The following is a 19,723-nucleotide window of genomic DNA, read 5'->3' as shown; positions in this document are numbered from 1 at the left end:
CACAAACCAGTGAGAGCCATTAAAAAGAAATACATGATTATACATTATAGTTCTGTTAATGATCATGGTGCTGCAGCCTCAGAATGGGATTATTAGGCTATAGTTTACTTTTTCGCCTGCAGGATTGCACCTAAATGAAATTATAGGTGTAATTCAATTCCAGTTTTCACCAGTAATATTATAAGTTAACTGTGATTAAATATGAAATTAATACACTGTTAATGCGTACGCATTGACTCGAGCAGCAATTTTCTCCCACACCAATTCTCTCTCTTTTGCAGCAGCAGCCGCTGTCTTGCTTTTTTGAACGAAATGCATGTTCAAATGTTAAAACTCGCTGTTTGTGCGCATGAGTATTTCCGCCGACCCGTTTGTTTGTGGTTGTTACCATGGTGAATCGTAGAATCATGGCTCCATTCATACTGCCTTTTGTGCACGAGGCGTAACCCTGAGTGAACATACTCCGAGTTGATTGAACCAACTCAAATCAGCTGTTCTGGAACCGAAAACTCAGAGTTTCCCATCTCAGGGTAAATCAACTCAGACATCAGGGTTAGACTCAGAGTTTGTTAAACCTGCTTTCTGGAACGGGCCTCAGAAGCCCGTTCCAGAAAGCAGCATCATGTCCTTTTGTCGACGATCCCGTTGATGAAAAAGCTGTATTACTTCACAGAGAGTTAACGTCGGGAGATGATATTGAGTCCCGACTAAATGTATTTTCATTTCCACATTTTTTCACAGTCCATCAGATATGTAAGATACCTTATCCGTCCTCATATCACTAACATCAACCATTGTGGACATGCTTTAACATCCCAGCAGATTCTTTGTGTTGCATTACGTTTTTTGCAAACAGCAGTTTTCTTTATTGGTGTGTATACGGATCACACTGTAATAGTAAAGCCACTGTATGCAGCCGACAGAAAAGTGTGACTCGCTCTGAAACGTTTTTTGCAAACGTTTTTTGTAGTGTTCCCTGGACACAAACCAGTGAGAGCCATTAAAATGAAATAAATGATTATAAATTATAGTTCTGTTAATGATCATGGTGCTGCAGCCTCAGAATGGGATATAGTAGTGGCTTACTTTTTCACCCGCAGGATTGCACCCAAATGAAATTATAGGTGTAATACAATTCCAGTTTTCACCAGTAATATTATAAGTTAACTGTGATTAAAATATGAAATTAATACACTGTTAATGCTTACGCATTGACTCAAGCAGCAGTTTTCTCCCACACCAATTCTCTCTCTTTTGCAGCAGCAGCCGCTGTCTTGCTTTTTTAAAGAAATGCATGTTCAAATGTTAAAACTCGCTGTTTGTGCGCATGAGTATTTCCGCCGACCCGTTTGTTTGTGGTTGTTACCATGGTGAATCGTAGAATCATGGCTCCATTCATACTGCCTTTTGTGCACGAGGCGTAACCCTGAGTGAACATACTCGAACCAACTCAAATCAGCCGAAAACTCTGAGTTTCCCATCTCAGAGTAAATCAACTCAGACATCAGGGTTAGACTCAGAGGGCCTGATTTACTAACACTAGCGCAGTTTGCGCTGCGTCTGTTTATGCGAGTTCGGTAATAGCGCACGCTATGCTTCCACATTTTGCGTAGTATTTATCAACCCTGACACCCATCAGGCAATCAGCGTCTTTCTCCGCCCACTATACCGTAAATTGCGCTGTAGCAAAGCGGTACTTGTGCTATGATATGGCTGAGTGCAGACTGCGATATTCCCACTGCTGATGCTATGACTGTTTGAAATGATCCTGATGCCAATATTTGTAATGTAGCGAGGAGTTTAACAACTGCTGGAGTGGGATGTGAACGCTGAGTGGGAGATTCAATTTCATCTTTGATTTCTTCCAGTAACTCTAATATTGCATGGCTGCTTGATCTGTAACGCTAAATGATGTTGTGTTCACTGACAAAGTGTGATTCTTGTGTTAAAAATATTTTCAGTCTAGCCTATGTCTTCGTCTTGCTCAAATTACTGTTGCCATTTCACCAGCGGCATAAAGGTCTACGAGGAAACTCGATTGCGGCTGGTTTAAAGAGGCGGAGAATTTACCCCGCAGAATAGAGGCGCGCTCTTACTGACAGTCTTTGTAAATACCACGGAATATATAATTAGGTGCACTTTGCGCTTATCCTCCCAGCGTTTTTGGGTGGAACTCCCACTTTCCCCACGACCCTCCCACGAACGCATATTGAAAGCGCAACTTGTCTCTTATCGATCATGTGGCAGACAATCTGCGATTTTACCCAAGTGCGCCCTGTTTGTAAATAGCCCGCATCGGTAACGTCCGTCTTTGCGACCATTTAGCGCCTGGAAACAGGCGCAAACGGCTTGATAAATCTAGCCCAGAGTTTGTTAAACCTGCTGGAACATGAGTATTTCCGCCAACCCGTTTGTTTGTGGGTGTTACCATGGTGAATCGGTAGTATCAAGGCTCCATTCATGCTGCCTTTTTATAGTGGTGGTGCACGCGCGTAACCCTGAGTGAACATACTCCGAGTTGATTGAATCAACTCTAATCAGCTGTTCTGGAACCGAAAACTCTGAATTTCCCATCTCAGGGTAAATCAACTCAGAGTTCAGGGTTACACTCAGAGTTTGTTAAACCTCCTTCCTGGAACGGACCCCAGCTAGTCTTCCTGGTTTCCTGGCAAATCATTGTTATGATTTGATACTATAAATAAATTGAATGGAATTGAAATTCAAGCATCAACCTGTAGGCCCTCATTATCAGGTTATCATCATCAGAGCCTAGACAGGTCAGACTCTGTCTTGTTTTTATTATAGGAACACATGAAAAACTTTTTTTTGGGTATTTTGGAGGTTGCCCAGCCTCGCGACTCTAATCAACTACTTGTCGTCCATGTGTTAAAGAGATAATGAAAAATCTTTCTATATTGGCGGAAATTGCTTGTGTGTGGTGTCTAGTCTTCTAGCTTTCAATTATCTTAAGGTCTGTTGTTCCCACCTTTACCTTCTCACTGATACAAACAGGCATCTAATAAGTCTTTGACTCTGATGTAACATGTGACAGTAGGTGAGTAGCATTATTTCAAAAAGTATAAAATGAGGATACCATAGCATATAGTAAACTAGGGGGCACTGGGAGAGTGCAAACCTCTGCCAAGGCCGTATCCGATCTCGCAATGTTAACAATAGTGAAATATAATAAGTGTATCGGCCCTGTGAATCGTATCCGCTCCAAAATGTTACAGTTTCTTCCTTTGGTCCATGTTGTACCCTTCCACCGAGTTTAAAGGAATATTTCACCGCTGGAAAGCTGAATATATCTTTAAATTGGGTCACTTATGTAGTAGAAATGTGAATTTTTTTTTTAAATTGGTGCCTTCTAGGCCAAGAAAAGCCAGAAAATGTGTTTTGGTCTTATATGGATGAAAAACACCAAATCCCAGAATGCACCTGCTTCGTTGCTTTGAGTCCACTCCCAAGCCACGCCTACCGCTTGACAGACCGACAGAGGCATTCAACTCAACTCAAGCGTGTTTTATTGTCATTTCAACCATATACACGAAACAACGTTTCATCGTGACTCAAGTGGTGTTACACATTTAACATATATAAAAACGACATTATATAAAAACGACATACGAAACAGGCTACATTTAGTACACACACTTTATAGGCTCCGTAAAAGTTCAGCTAACGCATACTAGCATTGGGCGCGGTGGGCTGTAAACACCGAGCATAAACACAGCCGTGAATTAGTGTGTAATGTAGAATGGTCGGCATTTAACAGTCACAAACTCCACCAGCAGTTAGCAGTTAAATGGATACAAATCACCACATTTCTGCGCCACTCGGTGTTAACACAGCCCACCTCTTTTACCTGGCGACAGAGCATCTCTAGCTCGGAGGGCTAGCAGGCCTGGTAGCTGGACAGTCCGGTACACTATTCAGGCAGGTTTCCACAACAACAAAAACACGGCAGTCTCTGAACTCACGTTGGGAGTGTCGTTGAAGTTGGATGTAGTCCAGTTTGTGGTCTAAATGAGCGGACACTTGCAGGCAGGATCCGTAAAGTTCAGCTAACGCATACTAGCATTAGCGCTTGGTGGGCTGTAAACACCAAGCATAAACACAGCCGTGAATTAGCGTGGAATGTCGAATGGTCGGCATTTAACAGTCACAAGCTCCACCAGCAGTTAGCAGTAGCTAGTTTGATTTTATTTCTACACCAGTCCGTTTAACACAGCCCACCTCCACGGGCCGGCGAGAGCAGCCTGGTAGCTGGATAGTCCCGGTTCCGGTACACTGTTGTTCCACAACAACAAAAACACAGCAGTCACTGAACTCACGTTGGGATTTTCGTTGAAGGAGGATGTAGTCCAGCTTGTTGTTTAATGAGCAGACACTTGCAAGCAGGATGGCTGGGACAGGTGGACAGCTAGCGTTAGCTTTCCACCTAGCCGATGAGGATGTCCCCTAGCCGGCTAGCGGCATTGAGCGACACCGCTGGTCTCCGTGCAGGCGAAGCTCACGTAGTGTGCCGAGTATTGCGTCTGTAATAACGTTTCCTCCATATTCTCCGATCTGTACCGATGTATCCTGGTGGTAAACACGTCCGGTAGTTTGAATGCAGATAATTGTTGTAAATGTTTTCTGCTGAAAACCGAAAGCCTGTTTAGCGAAGATTCAAGATGGCTGACAGTCGTTTTCATTCGGAATACCTCGGCCAGACTCGGCAGTCCAACCCCCTGTGGGCGTGTTGAAAACATACGGAAGTAGATCCTACTACTGGCTGTAGTCCTTTGCCTCTGGCCCAAAAATCTTCCGATGACGCAAAAATCGTCATTTTACGTCATCGGAAGATTTTTTCCAGGCCCCAAATGCAGAAATCTCTCGTCTCAGGGGGACATGAGGGAGGGAGGCACGGTCATTCAGAAATACTATCGGGTTTCTACTGATACAAAGCTCAATGCTAAATCGGTGAAGTATCCCTTTAATGTAAATCTGGCCAGTAGATGTTTGTAATCTGACAAACAAACCGAACCGAAAACATAACCTCCTTGGTGACGTTAATAATGTTAAAGGAGCATGAAAGTAACAATTCCCCTCAAGAAGAAAATCCAGCCAAAAATCAATCTTGAATCTTGGCAGTAAAAGTCAGTTTTGATGTCAGTGTCTTGGAATTAAACAACAATGGCTTATTTCTAAGCTCATCTTGCAAACATGTTAAAAAACCTAATCCGTAAGTGAAGTAGAAGATGGTGAGGCAGGTTGAGGTGATAGCCAGGGCTGGGTATCTTTCAAAAATATTCCTTACCAATACCATGACTTCAATACTGGTTCTTAAACGGTAATTTTTTCAATAGCAATTTCATAAAACAAAAATAAATTACAACATTATACATTAAGGCACAACTGTTCTTATTTATTTTTCAGCTCCTACTACGTGAGCGTAACAGAGTCTTTCCTGCGTGTGTCTGCGACGTGGAACGTTAGACAGCCAATAACAAGCATTATTAGATCTTGGTAGAAGCATGCTGCATGCTTATTGGCTCGCTGACGCTCATGGGATTTACTCCTTAGGTATTGAAATTGGGTATTGAATGATGAGGCAATTCTTGATACTCCATACTTTAGAGGCAATTCGGTCTGAGCCTAAAAAGTATTGAATTCGGTACCCAGCCCTAGTGATAGCATCTAAATAACAAAGTGAATTACAACAATTTAGCAATTGAAATAACTCCTTGAACCCACTGATCATCATGGACTGATGAGATGCTAGAGTGTTAAAGCTAAATGTTACAGCATGAAACACCACAGTGAACCATGCACTACCAACTTTAAACAAACAAAAGGGTCAAATCGCTGTACTGTATGCGCTGTAGCTGACGTATTGTGTACGTGCGAACAGCAAGGAGGTGAGAAGAGGAAAGGTGCAGGAGAGACAAAGAACAATGCAATGAAGGTTGAGAGTTGGAGGGGTTAGAGAAGCAGAAGTTTGAGACGAGCAGCATCAAAGAAGAAAAAGTGAAGCCAAAATGAGATCAGGTGAGTGGAGAGGAGGAGGACAGGAGGAAGAATAGTTGGAGTGAACAGAGCAAGGAGGAGGACAGATGGTTAAGAGGGATAAAGTACAGGAAAAATTGTTTCTAAGAAAGGACTAGAAGGAGTGAAAGATGAGGAGTTGAAAAGGGAAAGACAGGAAATAATAAAGTTGGAGGAGAAATAGGCAAGAGGAGGCAAAAGAGATACTAGCAAAAATAATGGAAGTAGGGAGGAGAGGAATGGAGGTCAGGAGGAGAGAGAGAACAGAGGAAGAGAGGAGCGGCGGGTGAATTGACATGACGTTTGTGGGCCGTGAATCAAAGCAATGGCAGGAAGCCTTTGAGCACCAAGAGCAGCACAGTGCGTGTGTGTGTGTGTGTGTGTATGTGTGTGTGTGTGTGTGTGTGTGTGTGTGTGTGTGTGTGTGTGTGTGTGTGAGTGTGTGTGTGTGTGTGTGTGTGTGTGTGTGTGTGTGTGCGCACATGTGTGTGCGTGTGTGTGCTGTCACAGGTTTGGGTACGTATGTGTGTCTCCATAAAAAATGATAATGGAGCCGAGGCCTGAGCAGACCCAGATTGCTTTGAAAAGGCCGACCCGGCGCCGTCACTTTGTTCTTTGAACAAAATGATCATAATAGTCTTCCTTAGAGACACACACACACACACACACACACACACACACACACACACACACACACACACACACACACACACACACACATCATACACTCAACAGTCCATATCATTTGGGGACTCGCTATGATGTGGGTCTCCATGGAAACGGCAACAACTTAGTGCTGGCTGATGTATAATGACAGTGAGCGTTGCACCTGAGGTGAAAGGGGGAGGGAAAGAGAAACAGAGGGAGATTAAAAGAAGTACAGCAGACCTGAGAAAGGAGAGGAGTCCTTGGTGAGACCTAAAAATGTCCTACATTTTTAAGTTCCGTCCTTAAATAGGCCTTCTGGCTGTGTAGTTCTAAATCATTGTAAATCTGTTGTCAGCCCTTCTTGGAGCACATATAATCCAATAACGTACATTAAATTAATATCCTGCAACATTTGCATATAAATTAAACATTTCGGGCCCCAGAGGTAGCTGCAGAGTGAGCGCTCCTCACTTTCACCCAGGGTGAGTATGTGTTAAAAAATCTGGCAGTTCAATAGAGTTGCTTGATATTCTTTATTGAAAAAAGGAACATGTGATGTGTTTATAGTAACACTGAGTAAGTTACATGGCGTCAAGCCATCTCAAGCAACGTTTACCATGCTGCGCATGCACAAACGGTTGCAAATAAAACAGGCTTATGTCACAGAATGAATAGTCAATTATTTGTATTAAACAGCCAAATCCGATTCGACTGACAAAATTCTGAGCCCTAGTGTTTAGTTTAGCGTTGATAATGATAAAATGATTATATAATAATCAGTCAAAGAAAGAAATTCCAAATAAGGAAACTCAAAAGTCCTGTTTCAATGACAGAAGACTATGGAAAGTATAGAAAAAAAGAAAAGAAAACATAGATCTTGCAGCTATAAAGCTGATACACTATCGTAACGGTTTGAGTGTTAAATCTTTTTTAACATGGCAACATTTTTGGATCATGTGGGGGCAGTGCATCAAGCTGTAAACACAACACCGGTGTATATTATCACCTTGTAGAGTTGTGACTAACATGGCAGCAATCAGTTGCTTATTTACACGTCCAGCAGACACGAAGCAACATGAGCATTTGTTCGGAGTCATGATTCTTTCCATCGAATGTCACTCCAATATTCAATCCAAAATTCACTCCACCTTCTCTATAGCTGCAGACAAAAGCTCTTTTAGGAAAAGACTGATTATTGTATTGATTCTCTGAGACTATTTTAGTATGTTTATGACAACAGGGGGAGATGGAGTCATGGTGATTCTCCATCGGTGTTATAGGAGGTGTTATCATTGATTTTGTGTGTGTGTGTGTGTGTGTGTGTGTGTGTGTGTGTGTGTGTGTGTGTGTGTGTGTGTGTGTGTGTGTGTGTGTGTGTGTGTGTGTGTGTGTGTGTGTGTGTGTGACCACTATGGAAGCAAATAATGGCCATTGAATCTTACAAGCAACTGAATACCCAATTACTCTTGAATGTTTGAAAGACAATTACTTCATAGCACTGAATTACTTGAATTCATGAATTTATGTGGTCTAATTTCCCCTCTTTCAAAATTCCAGTAGCCAATATCAAGTTATGCAATTTTGTTGAGGGCAATTAATTTGAATGTCAATATATGTTTTCAAACTGTTGGTTTTGTCATTAGTACTTTCACACAGAACGTGAATATTAAGCAGCGATAAAGCAACATTGTTTTTTTTTCTGAGCTTTTGCAACACGAATAAAGGCATCACCAATCACGTTGTGCCTATACTTGAGGATTACAATACAACAGCACAGAGGCTGTGTACACTACGTGTGTGTAAAGGCCTTTATGCTGCATTTGCAACATAATTGCTGTCATCCTTACATGTTACTTTCCATTTCGCAGGTAATGAACCATTGCCGCTGGGCACGGCGGAGAGCTACAACCCTGTGAAGCGTCGCTGGGAGTATGTGGCGCCCATGCCCACTGCACGCTGCTCCTCTGCCCTCCTGCAGACAAACAGCATGCTCTTTGTCATCGGCGGAGTCGCCCAGGGACCGAGTCATGCTGTGGAAGCCCTCTGCTTACCGGAAACAGTGTGACACATGCACACACGCTAACACACACACAGGAGTGCAAACTGGCATTGATATTTTATTCATGTGTGTGCATAAACACATGAATTGGTTCCACAGATCGCATTTAGATACTTTTCTACCTTTATGTCCAACTGATGGATTCCTATTGTACACTGGGATGTAAGAAACAATTTTTGACATTCAACAAGCATTTTCAACTGCAGAGACAGTTTGTGACAGAGCTGGACCAATACAAGATTAAAGCGAGGACAGAACACTGACAGCTTTTCTACACTGGGGAAATCAGAGAGAAAGAAAAGAATGAGCAAAAAACAGACACACACACACGGTGTCTGAAGAAACAACACGCCTTTGAACTGTTGAGTATTTTTCAGAATTAAAGCAGGGTACTTTTCTGGATATCAAAGGAAGATAGGGCCATATCTGCATTTCTTCTATGCGGCAGCGTCGCTTTCCCTGCTGCTGCGTCAGCGAGCTCGGACACTTTTCTATGACCTTAGAAACAGTTTCAGACAGTGTCGTTCTGGGAATGTGTATGTCTGTTGTGGTTCTTCTGTTTTTGTTGCAGTGTTGTATATGTGTGAAAGTTAGCGCTGCAGCTAGCAACCGCTACCACAGTGTCAACAACAGTGGCCCTTGACATGCGTTCACACTTCAAGCAACTGCTAGTCAGAAGCCCATCTATTTTCTACAACCACTGTAGCGTTGGCTGACGTTGACCACAGTCACTGTGTTTCCTTTATTTGTTGTTGTAGAAAAGCTGACTGTGGTCGGCACCTCGTTCTGCTACACATCTATCCGCCCCTGCTTTAACGTTAGCGCCACAGCAATCAATCCCGAGCAAATTACCAAGGCTCAAACGGTCCTTCACACTGTAGCACAAGGATGTAGTTGCTCGTTGAGTGAATGCAGAGTTCCTCATACCTGCTGTACTGAAGCATCCAGACATATTAATAACCTGAAATCAGCCTCCTGACACTGTATATTCCCCTTGATTTTTAGGATTGATAGTAATACATTGTATTACTGTATTTACATAAAATTAATGTCAGTCCGATGATGGATGAAATGGGAAGAGCATCTCAAAGGGATGATACATGGGCAACATTTTGAAATCAGTGTTGGGCAAGTTAGTGGAAAAATCTAGTCATTACAGATTATATATTATTCTCTGAAATTGTTTGTATTATATTACTTGACTAATTATTCAACAGCAAAAGTAATTAGTTGCATTAAGTTACCCATCCCAGCTCCGTCAAAGGTGCCTTTAAACAACTCCAAAGCCTCCACACCCGCATGTCACATCAACTGTATTTAACGTGTACGGTATAGAAATCGGAAAAATATGTCGGCAGTTCGTGAAATGGTCACGTAATTTAATCTATTTGATTCGTGTACACGGACACGTTTATCTCTTTTTTTTCGTGGTGATCAGCAGGTTTTTGAAACTAATGTATTTCAATGGGAAGCATCTTGCGTGATCACAGCACGACTACGGTAGCGAGTAGTATGAAATGCCGAAAATCCGCATAGGGAGGTTGGTTCCCCGTTCTTCTTTTCCTAAACCCAACCTCTGTGGGTCCATCACGGAATTTTCAGCGATAGTGTTCATTTCACGCCCGACATTGCGTGCTGACCACCACGAAAAAAAGAGATAAACATGTCCGTGTACACATAATCAATAGATTAAAAATTACGTGACCATTTCACGAACTGCCGTGAGACCGTGTTGACAGTTTGGAGGTATTTACAGATGGTTTAAGTCCTGTTGTTAGGGTGACACTGCTGTTCACACACTCTCCACCAATAAACAAAACCCAGGTGATTCCTGAATGTGGGTTTACCAGTGGCTAACGTTAGCTAGCCAGCAAAGAACACACAGCTTGTAAATTAAGACAACTTGAAGTTAGTGGAAGACACTTTTCACATCTTTTGGCTGCCTTACAACACGTCCAGCTCTTTCGCCAGGCTAACACATAACGCCGCGCTCTTTCCACTGAAGGCATGAGACAAAACTGATTACTGACTCCTGGCCAAATTGTCAAAGAAACAAAGTGTAACTGGGATTAGTAAATTGTAATCCCTTACACTCATTGTTACTGGAAAAGTAACACATTACTGTAAGACATTACTAAGTAACTACTGCCCACTGTTAGCATGTTAGCCAAAACAGTATGTGACATACTACACATAGTATAACATACTTTTATTTTGAAATTCCTTTTTGATTTTATTTCACACACATGCATCAAATGCAGAGAGATTGTCCCCAAGCCAAGTCCGTATGGACTGTGCTACTGCCTGACATTAACTAAAACCTAAAAATTTGTAATCTGTCTGTCTGTCCTTTGATTTTATCAACAACCGTTTATCCGATCGACTTCACACTTGGCAGGTGTATTGCTGAGGACACAAGGAAGTGCAGTGTCTAGTGTGAGCTCTTAAGATTTATTGGACATATTTATGAGTAGTTATTTCCACACTGTAGTATTGAGAATGGACCCCTATTTACTGTTACACCGCAAAACAGTATGCTGGGTACAGCTCGCTCTCCGTCGCTCATACAGTACATTCAAGAACAGATGAAGAAAGAGAGACCGGAGATGTTATAAACTTAAACATAAACAATGTAACTTTCAGAATGAACGCTTCCTGTTCCCAGAAATAGCCTGATCTCAAATAGATAGCTTTGATCAAATGACATGTATACTAGGGTACACATCTATGTCATGGCAAGTGTGTTGCTTAGGACACAAGGAAGCATAGTGTCGAGTCCAGTGTGAAGTTTTTTTTGGATAAACGGTTCTCGGGAAAGCAGCAGTACCGGTGACCAAGCATGCGGCCCATTCCGAGCAGGCACGTTTTGAATGAGCACTGCACAGATAAATGGCAAAGAATTATGCTGGGAGTGCTTTGAGAGGTTTCTATGGACACATGTTTTTGCCATGACTCCATTGGAATCTATTGTAACTGCTGTGAATCTAAGTTGACAACAGCTACTACAAACCTTTTAGAGGCACCTTTCAGTCCTACAGGTTGAGCAGCTGATACTCAAAAGATGGACTTTTTGTTTGGGCTGAGGTCAGGCTTTGTGTGCAAGAGTTAGGAATAAAAGATGATGGAGGTTAGCGGCTGTGCAGAATGTTTTGTGACAGATTCAGTGACTTCAGTGACAGCAGACGAGGTCGGGCATGAAACGAACAAATGACTCAGTGCAGTGTGTTACTGTGTGGTAAGCTGCCTCTGTTGGTCTTTCTTATTCTGCCATACTGGTAGCATTTTCAAATATAGACAGCCATCAGCTCCTCCATTCAGACTACTGTAACACAGAGGAGTCAATCGTGGCTCTGTTGGTTTGGTCCCAGGTTCTTTTACAAAAATTTGCATTATTAGGCAATTGATTTACAAGGTTAACTGCTCTTGCCTGTAGAATACAGGTGATGTTAGCCACAACAAAATGTCAAGTTTATTTTAAAATACCAGAGTTTATTTGATGACTGGATGATTAAAGGTAGGATGTGCTTCAAAATGATTAATGACCGTGAGACTTGCAGTAGGAAAGAAATTGGAAAATTAAAGCCAGATTGGATCGACAGCTATGATTGGACAATTTAACAGATAATGGTCTATTTTACTACTCGAACACACACACAAAACTGAGATACAATATTGCAGCCTTATTGCACGGTGCATCATTTAGAGACAACATTCATCTGCTACATACAAACTATTTTAAATAACTGAATACATGTTGCAGGTGCGTGACAAACACACCATTATGTCACCCCAAAACAGGAAACTTATTTAAAACAGACTTGTATCCATTCATACATACGCAACGAGAGAGAAAAACTTAGAAAAGTTAGTTTGATTAGTTAGAAGCACAAATAAGGAACAGTACAGGAAGAGGAAGCTATCTCTGACCCCTAATATAAGCATTGTTTCACACAAACACACACACACACACACACACACACACACACGCTAAAAACACACATACACCATTTTCCCTGTATTGCCCAACTTCATATACGTTTCTGGTCTGCACCGTGGCAGACCTTACTAACCGAGTCAGACATCTTTTGCTGTGAAAGAGCACTGAACCTTCTGGAGCTCAAATAAACGCCAGTTGACAGTTGGCTATTTCTGGTGTTGCATTGTGTGCATCTAATTGAGTGTGTTAGGTATAAGCCACTCAGATATGTGCATGTGCACACACACACACACACACACACACACACACACACACACACACACACACACAACGTACACACTTGGACGCAGAGCCAAGCACAGACCTGTAAACCTGAGTGTAAGAATGCAGTCACCCACTTGCACAGTTCTATCTGGCAACACTCACAAAAGCTTGGAGACAACACGGAGATCATTTAGTCATCCAGCTCTGCTGGTTGGGGACTGTGTATCTTCTACTCCATCCAACACTGAATCAATTGCTGTGTTTGTGTGTGTGTGTGTGTGTGTGTGTGTGTGTGTGTGTGTGTGTGTGTGTGTGTGTGTTTCTGTGTGTTTGTGTGTGTGCTCTGTTTTTGGTCTCCACCAACTTCTAAAGGAAATATCTGGCTCTTAAGCTGCTAAAAGCTCCACTATGTTCAACAGCTAAGTGTCTGCTGAGCAGGTAGTATAAAGTGTATTTATTAGAACTTTCTAGCTAAAACATAGCTGCCCACTATGACTGGAAACAAGGTTGATACTGATATACTGAACCAAAATAGTAAAGTTGTGGGCTGCAAACCAAAACAATGATTTGAAAGAAGACCTTTTACATTTCACATAGTCATTTCACATATTGTTAAAAAATTTATATGAATGTAGCTTATAGTAGCTTGTTTGGTTTTTCACTTACTCGACACAAGCTGAAAACACAACATCATATGTGCCGCTGTGCTTTATTTGCATTTGTGTGATATTGACTGCATGTGATTGTTATTATGCTTTTGTGTGGGTGCATATGTGTGTGTTTGTGTAAATTCTTGACACAAAGCCACACTCACCATCTATTATTGTGTGAGCTGTCTGGAGGATATACAATGTCTCCTCTGCAGTCTTTCGGTTTCTCCTTCTCTTTGATACAGTTTACATGCCACACTGCAGTCCCCGAGGAATTTTGGGACTTTGCCAGAGCTTGCTCTCTCTTTTGGTTGTCTGTTTTTCTTCTTCTTTTTTTTTTTTAGCTTTTCTCGCTCACTCCTAGAGAAGATGCCTCATATATCTCAAATTTCTCTTTCAATAGAAAGTATGCCTCGTAAATGTGTTTATCTGGCTCCGGATGTGACCTACAGTACGTGTCAAGCTGTTTACTCTTTGGAGTGAAATCCCTCTACTGCTTCTGATGACAGCAGGTTGAGAAACGCAGAACAAAAGAGCAGGATGCTTCAGTGCAGGTAGCAGCTAATTACATGCTTTACTTTTTTTAGCAGGCCATGAGCAGATGATGCACAAGCATATGTAAATGTGTTCTTACAGGACTAGGTGAAAGCCAGAATGTATTGAGGACCTGCTTTCCAAGAAAAGAGCTTTAATATGGTTTCTAGGTGTCATTTTTCAAACTGAGTCTGAGAAATCGGCAGAACCTGAGGCACAGGGCAATTTTACAAGCAATAAGCGCCCTACAATTATTACACAGGTTTTTAATACCCCACAGTATAGAGCAAAGGGACTGCCAACAAATGTGCAAGTACAACCTTCTTTTTCAGGCACGTTTTTATTATCTGGAGCAAACAGACGTGACTTGCATTGCCTCAAAAAGTTGCCTTGTGTATCATTACCTCTCAGACATCCGTAGATACAGTATGTGTCCTCTTGTCCAAGATACAGTACATTCAGGGCCCTTTTTGGTGTAGGCACACTGTGCATGGCACACTCTGTGCCTTAATTCACAAAAAAAAGGCCCACAGACTCAGGTTCTGACAAAACATCGGGGGTGCATTCAGCACAGATGGGGGCGGAAGATGCTGAATTTACACTGTTTTCAGTTTTATGAATCCAATGCAGAACTGTATCTTATATGACTTTTGTTTTTCTTGTTGTGCGGGCAAACTTGAACACAGTTTCCCGGACAACAGGGAACAGTGTCAACACCCGCAGGTAGCATAAATGTGTTCCACTTACATTAGCATACCAATGTGTTCTTGCTTTTATTTCCCATTTGGGCCTGTATTTGAAAAATATATCAAACATCCCCATCATAATTATCTGGTATCCTGGTTTTTAGGTAACCAGGATTAGATATAATTGTTTGGGGTTTTATCCGTTACTTGTTCATGTTTGTTCATTATTTTGTCAGTTGTTTGTGCTGTGGATTGAGGTTGTGAGGTGACAGATGTGTTGTGGTGTTGATCTGAGCTGGGTTCCCCAAAGTGTTTGTCGCTAGTTATGTGTTCTTGCAAAGCTTCGCTTGGGTGGACGTTGCAGCAAATATTTTCTTAATAGAATTATATACAGAAATCTGTTTATTTTCACCATGTGAGCACAGTTTGTATAATACTGGGAATGAGGATTATGTAATATATACCACTATCTAATATATGGTTCTTAAGTAGAAATGCCTTCGAAGGGTTATATATGACACAAAAGACAAGAGAGATATTTAGAACAAACAAGCTGGCATGTTTTATTTCTATTTTAATTTGTTGAGTGATTCATAACTATCTGGGGGGATTTCACGCCCAAATGGTCATCAGCAAAATAAAAAACTAAATCAACTAAATCTCAACACAGAATAATTATTTTTTAATTCTGTGATTGAACCAAGATGCTATCTCAAAACCCGTTTCACTTGAGAACCACAGGCCTTCAATGCTGTGCGTCATTTTAACTGACGAGTGTTAAAGTGAAACTAGTTTGTACAGACATTTTGGGAAACACAAACCCAGAATCCCTCTCTCTGCTGTTCTAATCGCTGTACTGTGCTGTTTCCCTACAGTGATTGACATGGTAGGAACCTGGTAAACTGCTTTGTGGTCACAGTGGATCAGTATTGCCATGTGCTCTGTATGTGCTAATGTGATTTGAGAGGTGAAGAAATGTACTGAAGGTGATAAGAAAGATAGAAAACTAAACATAAGGACGGTTGGACTCGACTCACTCAGATGGCACGTGTGTGTGTGTGTGTGTGGGCAGGTGGAAGGCAGTGTGTGTGAAACACTAAAAAGTAAAAAAAAATATTTATGTTATTACTTTACACTTTGTATTTTATCCTTATAATGACTGGGTAAACATTTGGACTTCACAACACACTAGTCCACTATTATTCAGAATATGACAATATTCTGAATTTGATACAGGTCATGTAAACAGCATATTCCAGTTGGATATTCTGAATAAGGCCTTTTTCCGAATATAGCATTTTCCGATTAAGACATGTGGGATATTCCGGTATTATTCTGGTTTTAAATTTATTCTTTGGACATGTATACAGCACATTTGGAATATGCATCTCAATGGCGGTTTGACCGCAGTTTACGGCCTCTTGGCTGTTTACGGCCTCTTGGCTATTTACGGCTTATGGTCTGCTCTGTGTGTTGCTATGGTTGCTGTACACAAACCAACCAGCCAACAGTTTGCAAGGCTGCAGACCCGATAAGAAGGAGAAACACACCTACTTTTAAATATCAGAGACTTGGATATCAACAGGTTTTTGGATATGTGCACACATCGCTATGCCGAGCTTTTCAAGAAGCTGGTTGAAGGAATGAAAGAGGGACGCTGTGTTTGCACGGTCCGCTGGTAAACTTTTAACTAATGTTTTTTTGCATGTAAACAGGAATATTAGTGGAATATTCACTTTCATTAGCTATGTAGCTTAGTCGGATTATGGTCTTTTTCGGACTAAGGGCAAAAAACGGAATATTATGCGCATGTAAACGTAGTCTGTTGACTAGAGTCAGATATGACCCCAGTTTAACAGTACTGAGAACAACCACCAAACAATATAGTATAATAATAAATAACAGAAACAAATAAATATGGAGCCTCTGCAGGACCATAAATTAACGCTTAAGGATGGTGCTTTTGTTTTTGGCTCCAGGTTGACATTTTTATTATAAAGCATATGTTACAAACAGGGGGCATGGAGATTATAAGACGTGAGCATTTAACAGGTAGAGAAGGTCCACTGAGAGACATTATTAATTTTCTTTTTGAAAATTGTGTTGTTGTTTTTTAGCTTGACCCAATTTAGGGACTGAAAATCAGGATATTTCTCTTTTTTTTTATCTGGCTTTGGTGAGATCTCCAATTTAAGATGGGGATATTTTTCGGGAGAGGTCTCAAATAAATCGTTAACTCACCCAATAGCCACAAGCTGTTGCTTGTACATCTTTGGTCCTGAACAGATTTAAGAGATGCAATTAATTGATTAGTTTAATTTAGAGGAGTTCTTTTAACCAATTTTAAATAGAGCCACAAAGATAGTCACCTCCTGACTCTAGCTTCACACTTGTTGCACCGACATGAGACTGGTATTGATCTTATGTAACGCTCGAAAAGAAAGCAAATAAGCCAATTTCTGAAAATGTCAAACTATTCCCGGGGTCATGCTGTAGGTGGGCCTATGACATATATAATCGCATACAAGCAGAAACCAAACTCTGGTTTCAAATACATTTCTTTACAGATCTAACTTAAGGGTTAAGCATTACTAATCATGCTAATTTAAGATTATATTATGCGCCACAGATGTACAAAGTTATTCTAACATAATTTGTGCTATAATAATCTTTCTGAGAGAAAAATACAACAAGATTAATTAATTAATGTACTTCCTGTTTACAGGAGGAGTTTCTCCTTTTCATTACCCACTCACACAGACAAAGAGAGTGAAACAAGAGGGGATATGCTGGCATTACTTTTGTTATTATAATTGTTATTATAATAATAATAGTAATCCTAATAATATTTGTTGTGGTTGTTGTTGTACTTGATCAATGTGACACTGCAGTGTGTTCTTAAACTGTTGGATGAAATGAGTGAACAAGAAATGTATTGCGATGTATTAGAAAGTCCAGGGCAAGGCAACGCCGAATTAGTTTAAGGATGTGTTTGGATGATGTAATGTGCTCATGGAAAAGCTGCCTCCCCTCACCAAAGCCTGCCAGTCACATTGTTACACCAATGATACAACCAATGCGTTTTCAAAATGATAAGAAGGGTTAGTTTGGGATTAAAGTTTCAAGAGCAGGCATATGATGATGATAATGTTGCATGTTAGAACTACTAACAGAACTAGGCTGACTACTGATTATCAAGTATAACCCTCCTCTATACAAACTTACTAGAATAAGCCAGAAAGGAGGACAAAAGTCAGACATATACAGACATTCCTCCTCCATAGTGAGTAAGCTGTCATAACTGTCACACAGATTTTCAAAAACAGCCAAAAGTTCATGCTTTCCCCACTAAAGGTAGAAGTTTATAAGTGAATGTAGAAGTCACTGCTGTAGGATCCAACATGAGCATTTTTGCTAGACCCAGCATGCACCTGTTGGTTACATACCATGTGGGTGTGATTGATTTCGCTCACTATGCTAGACGGGTGGTGTATTAAATCAGTGAATAATTAAAGGTAGAATATTTAGTGAGTGTTGCTTACTGTTTGTAAAATGTTCAAAGTTGGCCCCTTCCTCCCCGGCTTAAAGCCAGAGAGAGAACGCAGCGGTGGTCGAGCAAGCTTGAGAGTGAACAAAGACAGTTAGCGTGGTCCAAAGCTGTGAATTACAGGAATAGGTAACACTTTACTTGATGGTATCTACATAAGAGTGACATGACACAGTCATGACACATCAACCCTAAACCTAACTCTAACCCTAACCCTAACTTGTCATGACAAAATGACAAATGACAAAAAAACGAAAGACATGTACTAAAAGAAGCGTTATGTCATAAACGTTTGTGACTTGTTTATTATGTTTATGACACGTTCATGACAGTGTCATGTCACTCTTATGTAGATACCTTCAAGTAAAGTGTAACCGAGGAATAAAGCAATCTTTTCGGCTTGTTGCACAGCGGTTATGTTCTAAAGCACAAATAAACACACCTCCGTGGGACTGTGCCGCATTGTCAGATTATGAGTCAATCATCATAGTAAGGGCTGCAAAACCTGCACCCAGTTTTTGGCTGGGGCTTACACACCCACGGGGGGACCAAAGGCTCTTTGTTGACGCAATGATAAGAAAAAAGAGAGAATCCAGATCCTGATGCAAATATCATCACACACTAAAAACACACTGGGCGCGTAAGCGCCACGTAGCGCAGCTATTTTTTATTTCGGCGCCCATGTTATCCAATCTGTCTGTTCATACCGGGCGCGGAACTGCCGCGTTGGCCCGCGCGCTGCAGCGATCGTTTCGGCGTCACCTCTATTTCTTGTGCGAGACCCGAGCAGGCAGGTAATCACATACAGGAAGACCACAGTGGATACTTTACAAAAAGAAAACATTTCAAAATAAAACACCTATGACACACACACACACACACACACACACACACACACACACACACACACACACACACACACACACACACACACACACACACACACACACACACATATGCTAACCTTACCACAGTTTTCCCCACTCATCCTGAGGAGAAGGATCGCTTTGAGACCGGCGCATAGAAATATGCGTCTGGTATGAATGGGCTGGCGTCTAATCAGGCACGTATCTACGCTTTGCGGACTATACGCGATGCTTACTCGCCCGGTGGGTTTTCGCTGTTACAGGGTCAATGGTGATGATTGAGAGGGATTACTTTTGAATGAGTCTACACATTGCTTTCTAGGATAACACTGCATATTATGTCTTTTAGGTAGGCTTGATGCAATTTGTTTTTTACCTGTGCTGAGTCAAAAATATGTTGACCTTAACTATAACCCATAATGACGTGATCTTTAATGTTATGGCATTGTGGTACGTATTCTGTAATGGTCACTATCAGCTGGGCCTGTCCCAGGTGCAACCG

The 19,723-nt window shown here is 41.3% G+C and overlaps 1 protein-coding gene across 1 annotated transcript in view; it reads left to right on the top strand.

Annotated features, from left to right (window-relative positions):
- The window catches only part of LOC120559567 (kelch domain-containing protein 8B-like), a 146,502-nt gene extending 127,931 nt beyond the window's left edge, over positions 1-18,571 (top strand). The window contains exon 5 of the mRNA XM_039801391.1: positions 8,547-18,571. Coding sequence (XP_039657325.1) covers positions 8,547-8,743 — 197 coding nt within the window. The 3' untranslated portion in view covers positions 8,744-18,571. The remainder of the gene's footprint in view (positions 1-8,546) is intronic.
- Positions 18,572-19,723: the final 1,152 nt, after the last annotated feature.

Source organism: Perca fluviatilis, chromosome 5 (assembly GCF_010015445.1).
Source record: "Perca fluviatilis chromosome 5, GENO_Pfluv_1.0, whole genome shotgun sequence".
Lineage (NCBI taxonomy): Eukaryota > Metazoa > Chordata > Actinopteri > Perciformes > Percidae > Perca > Perca fluviatilis.
Note: the sequence above shows the minus strand (reverse complement) of the source record. Positions and strands in the feature narration are given on the sequence as shown.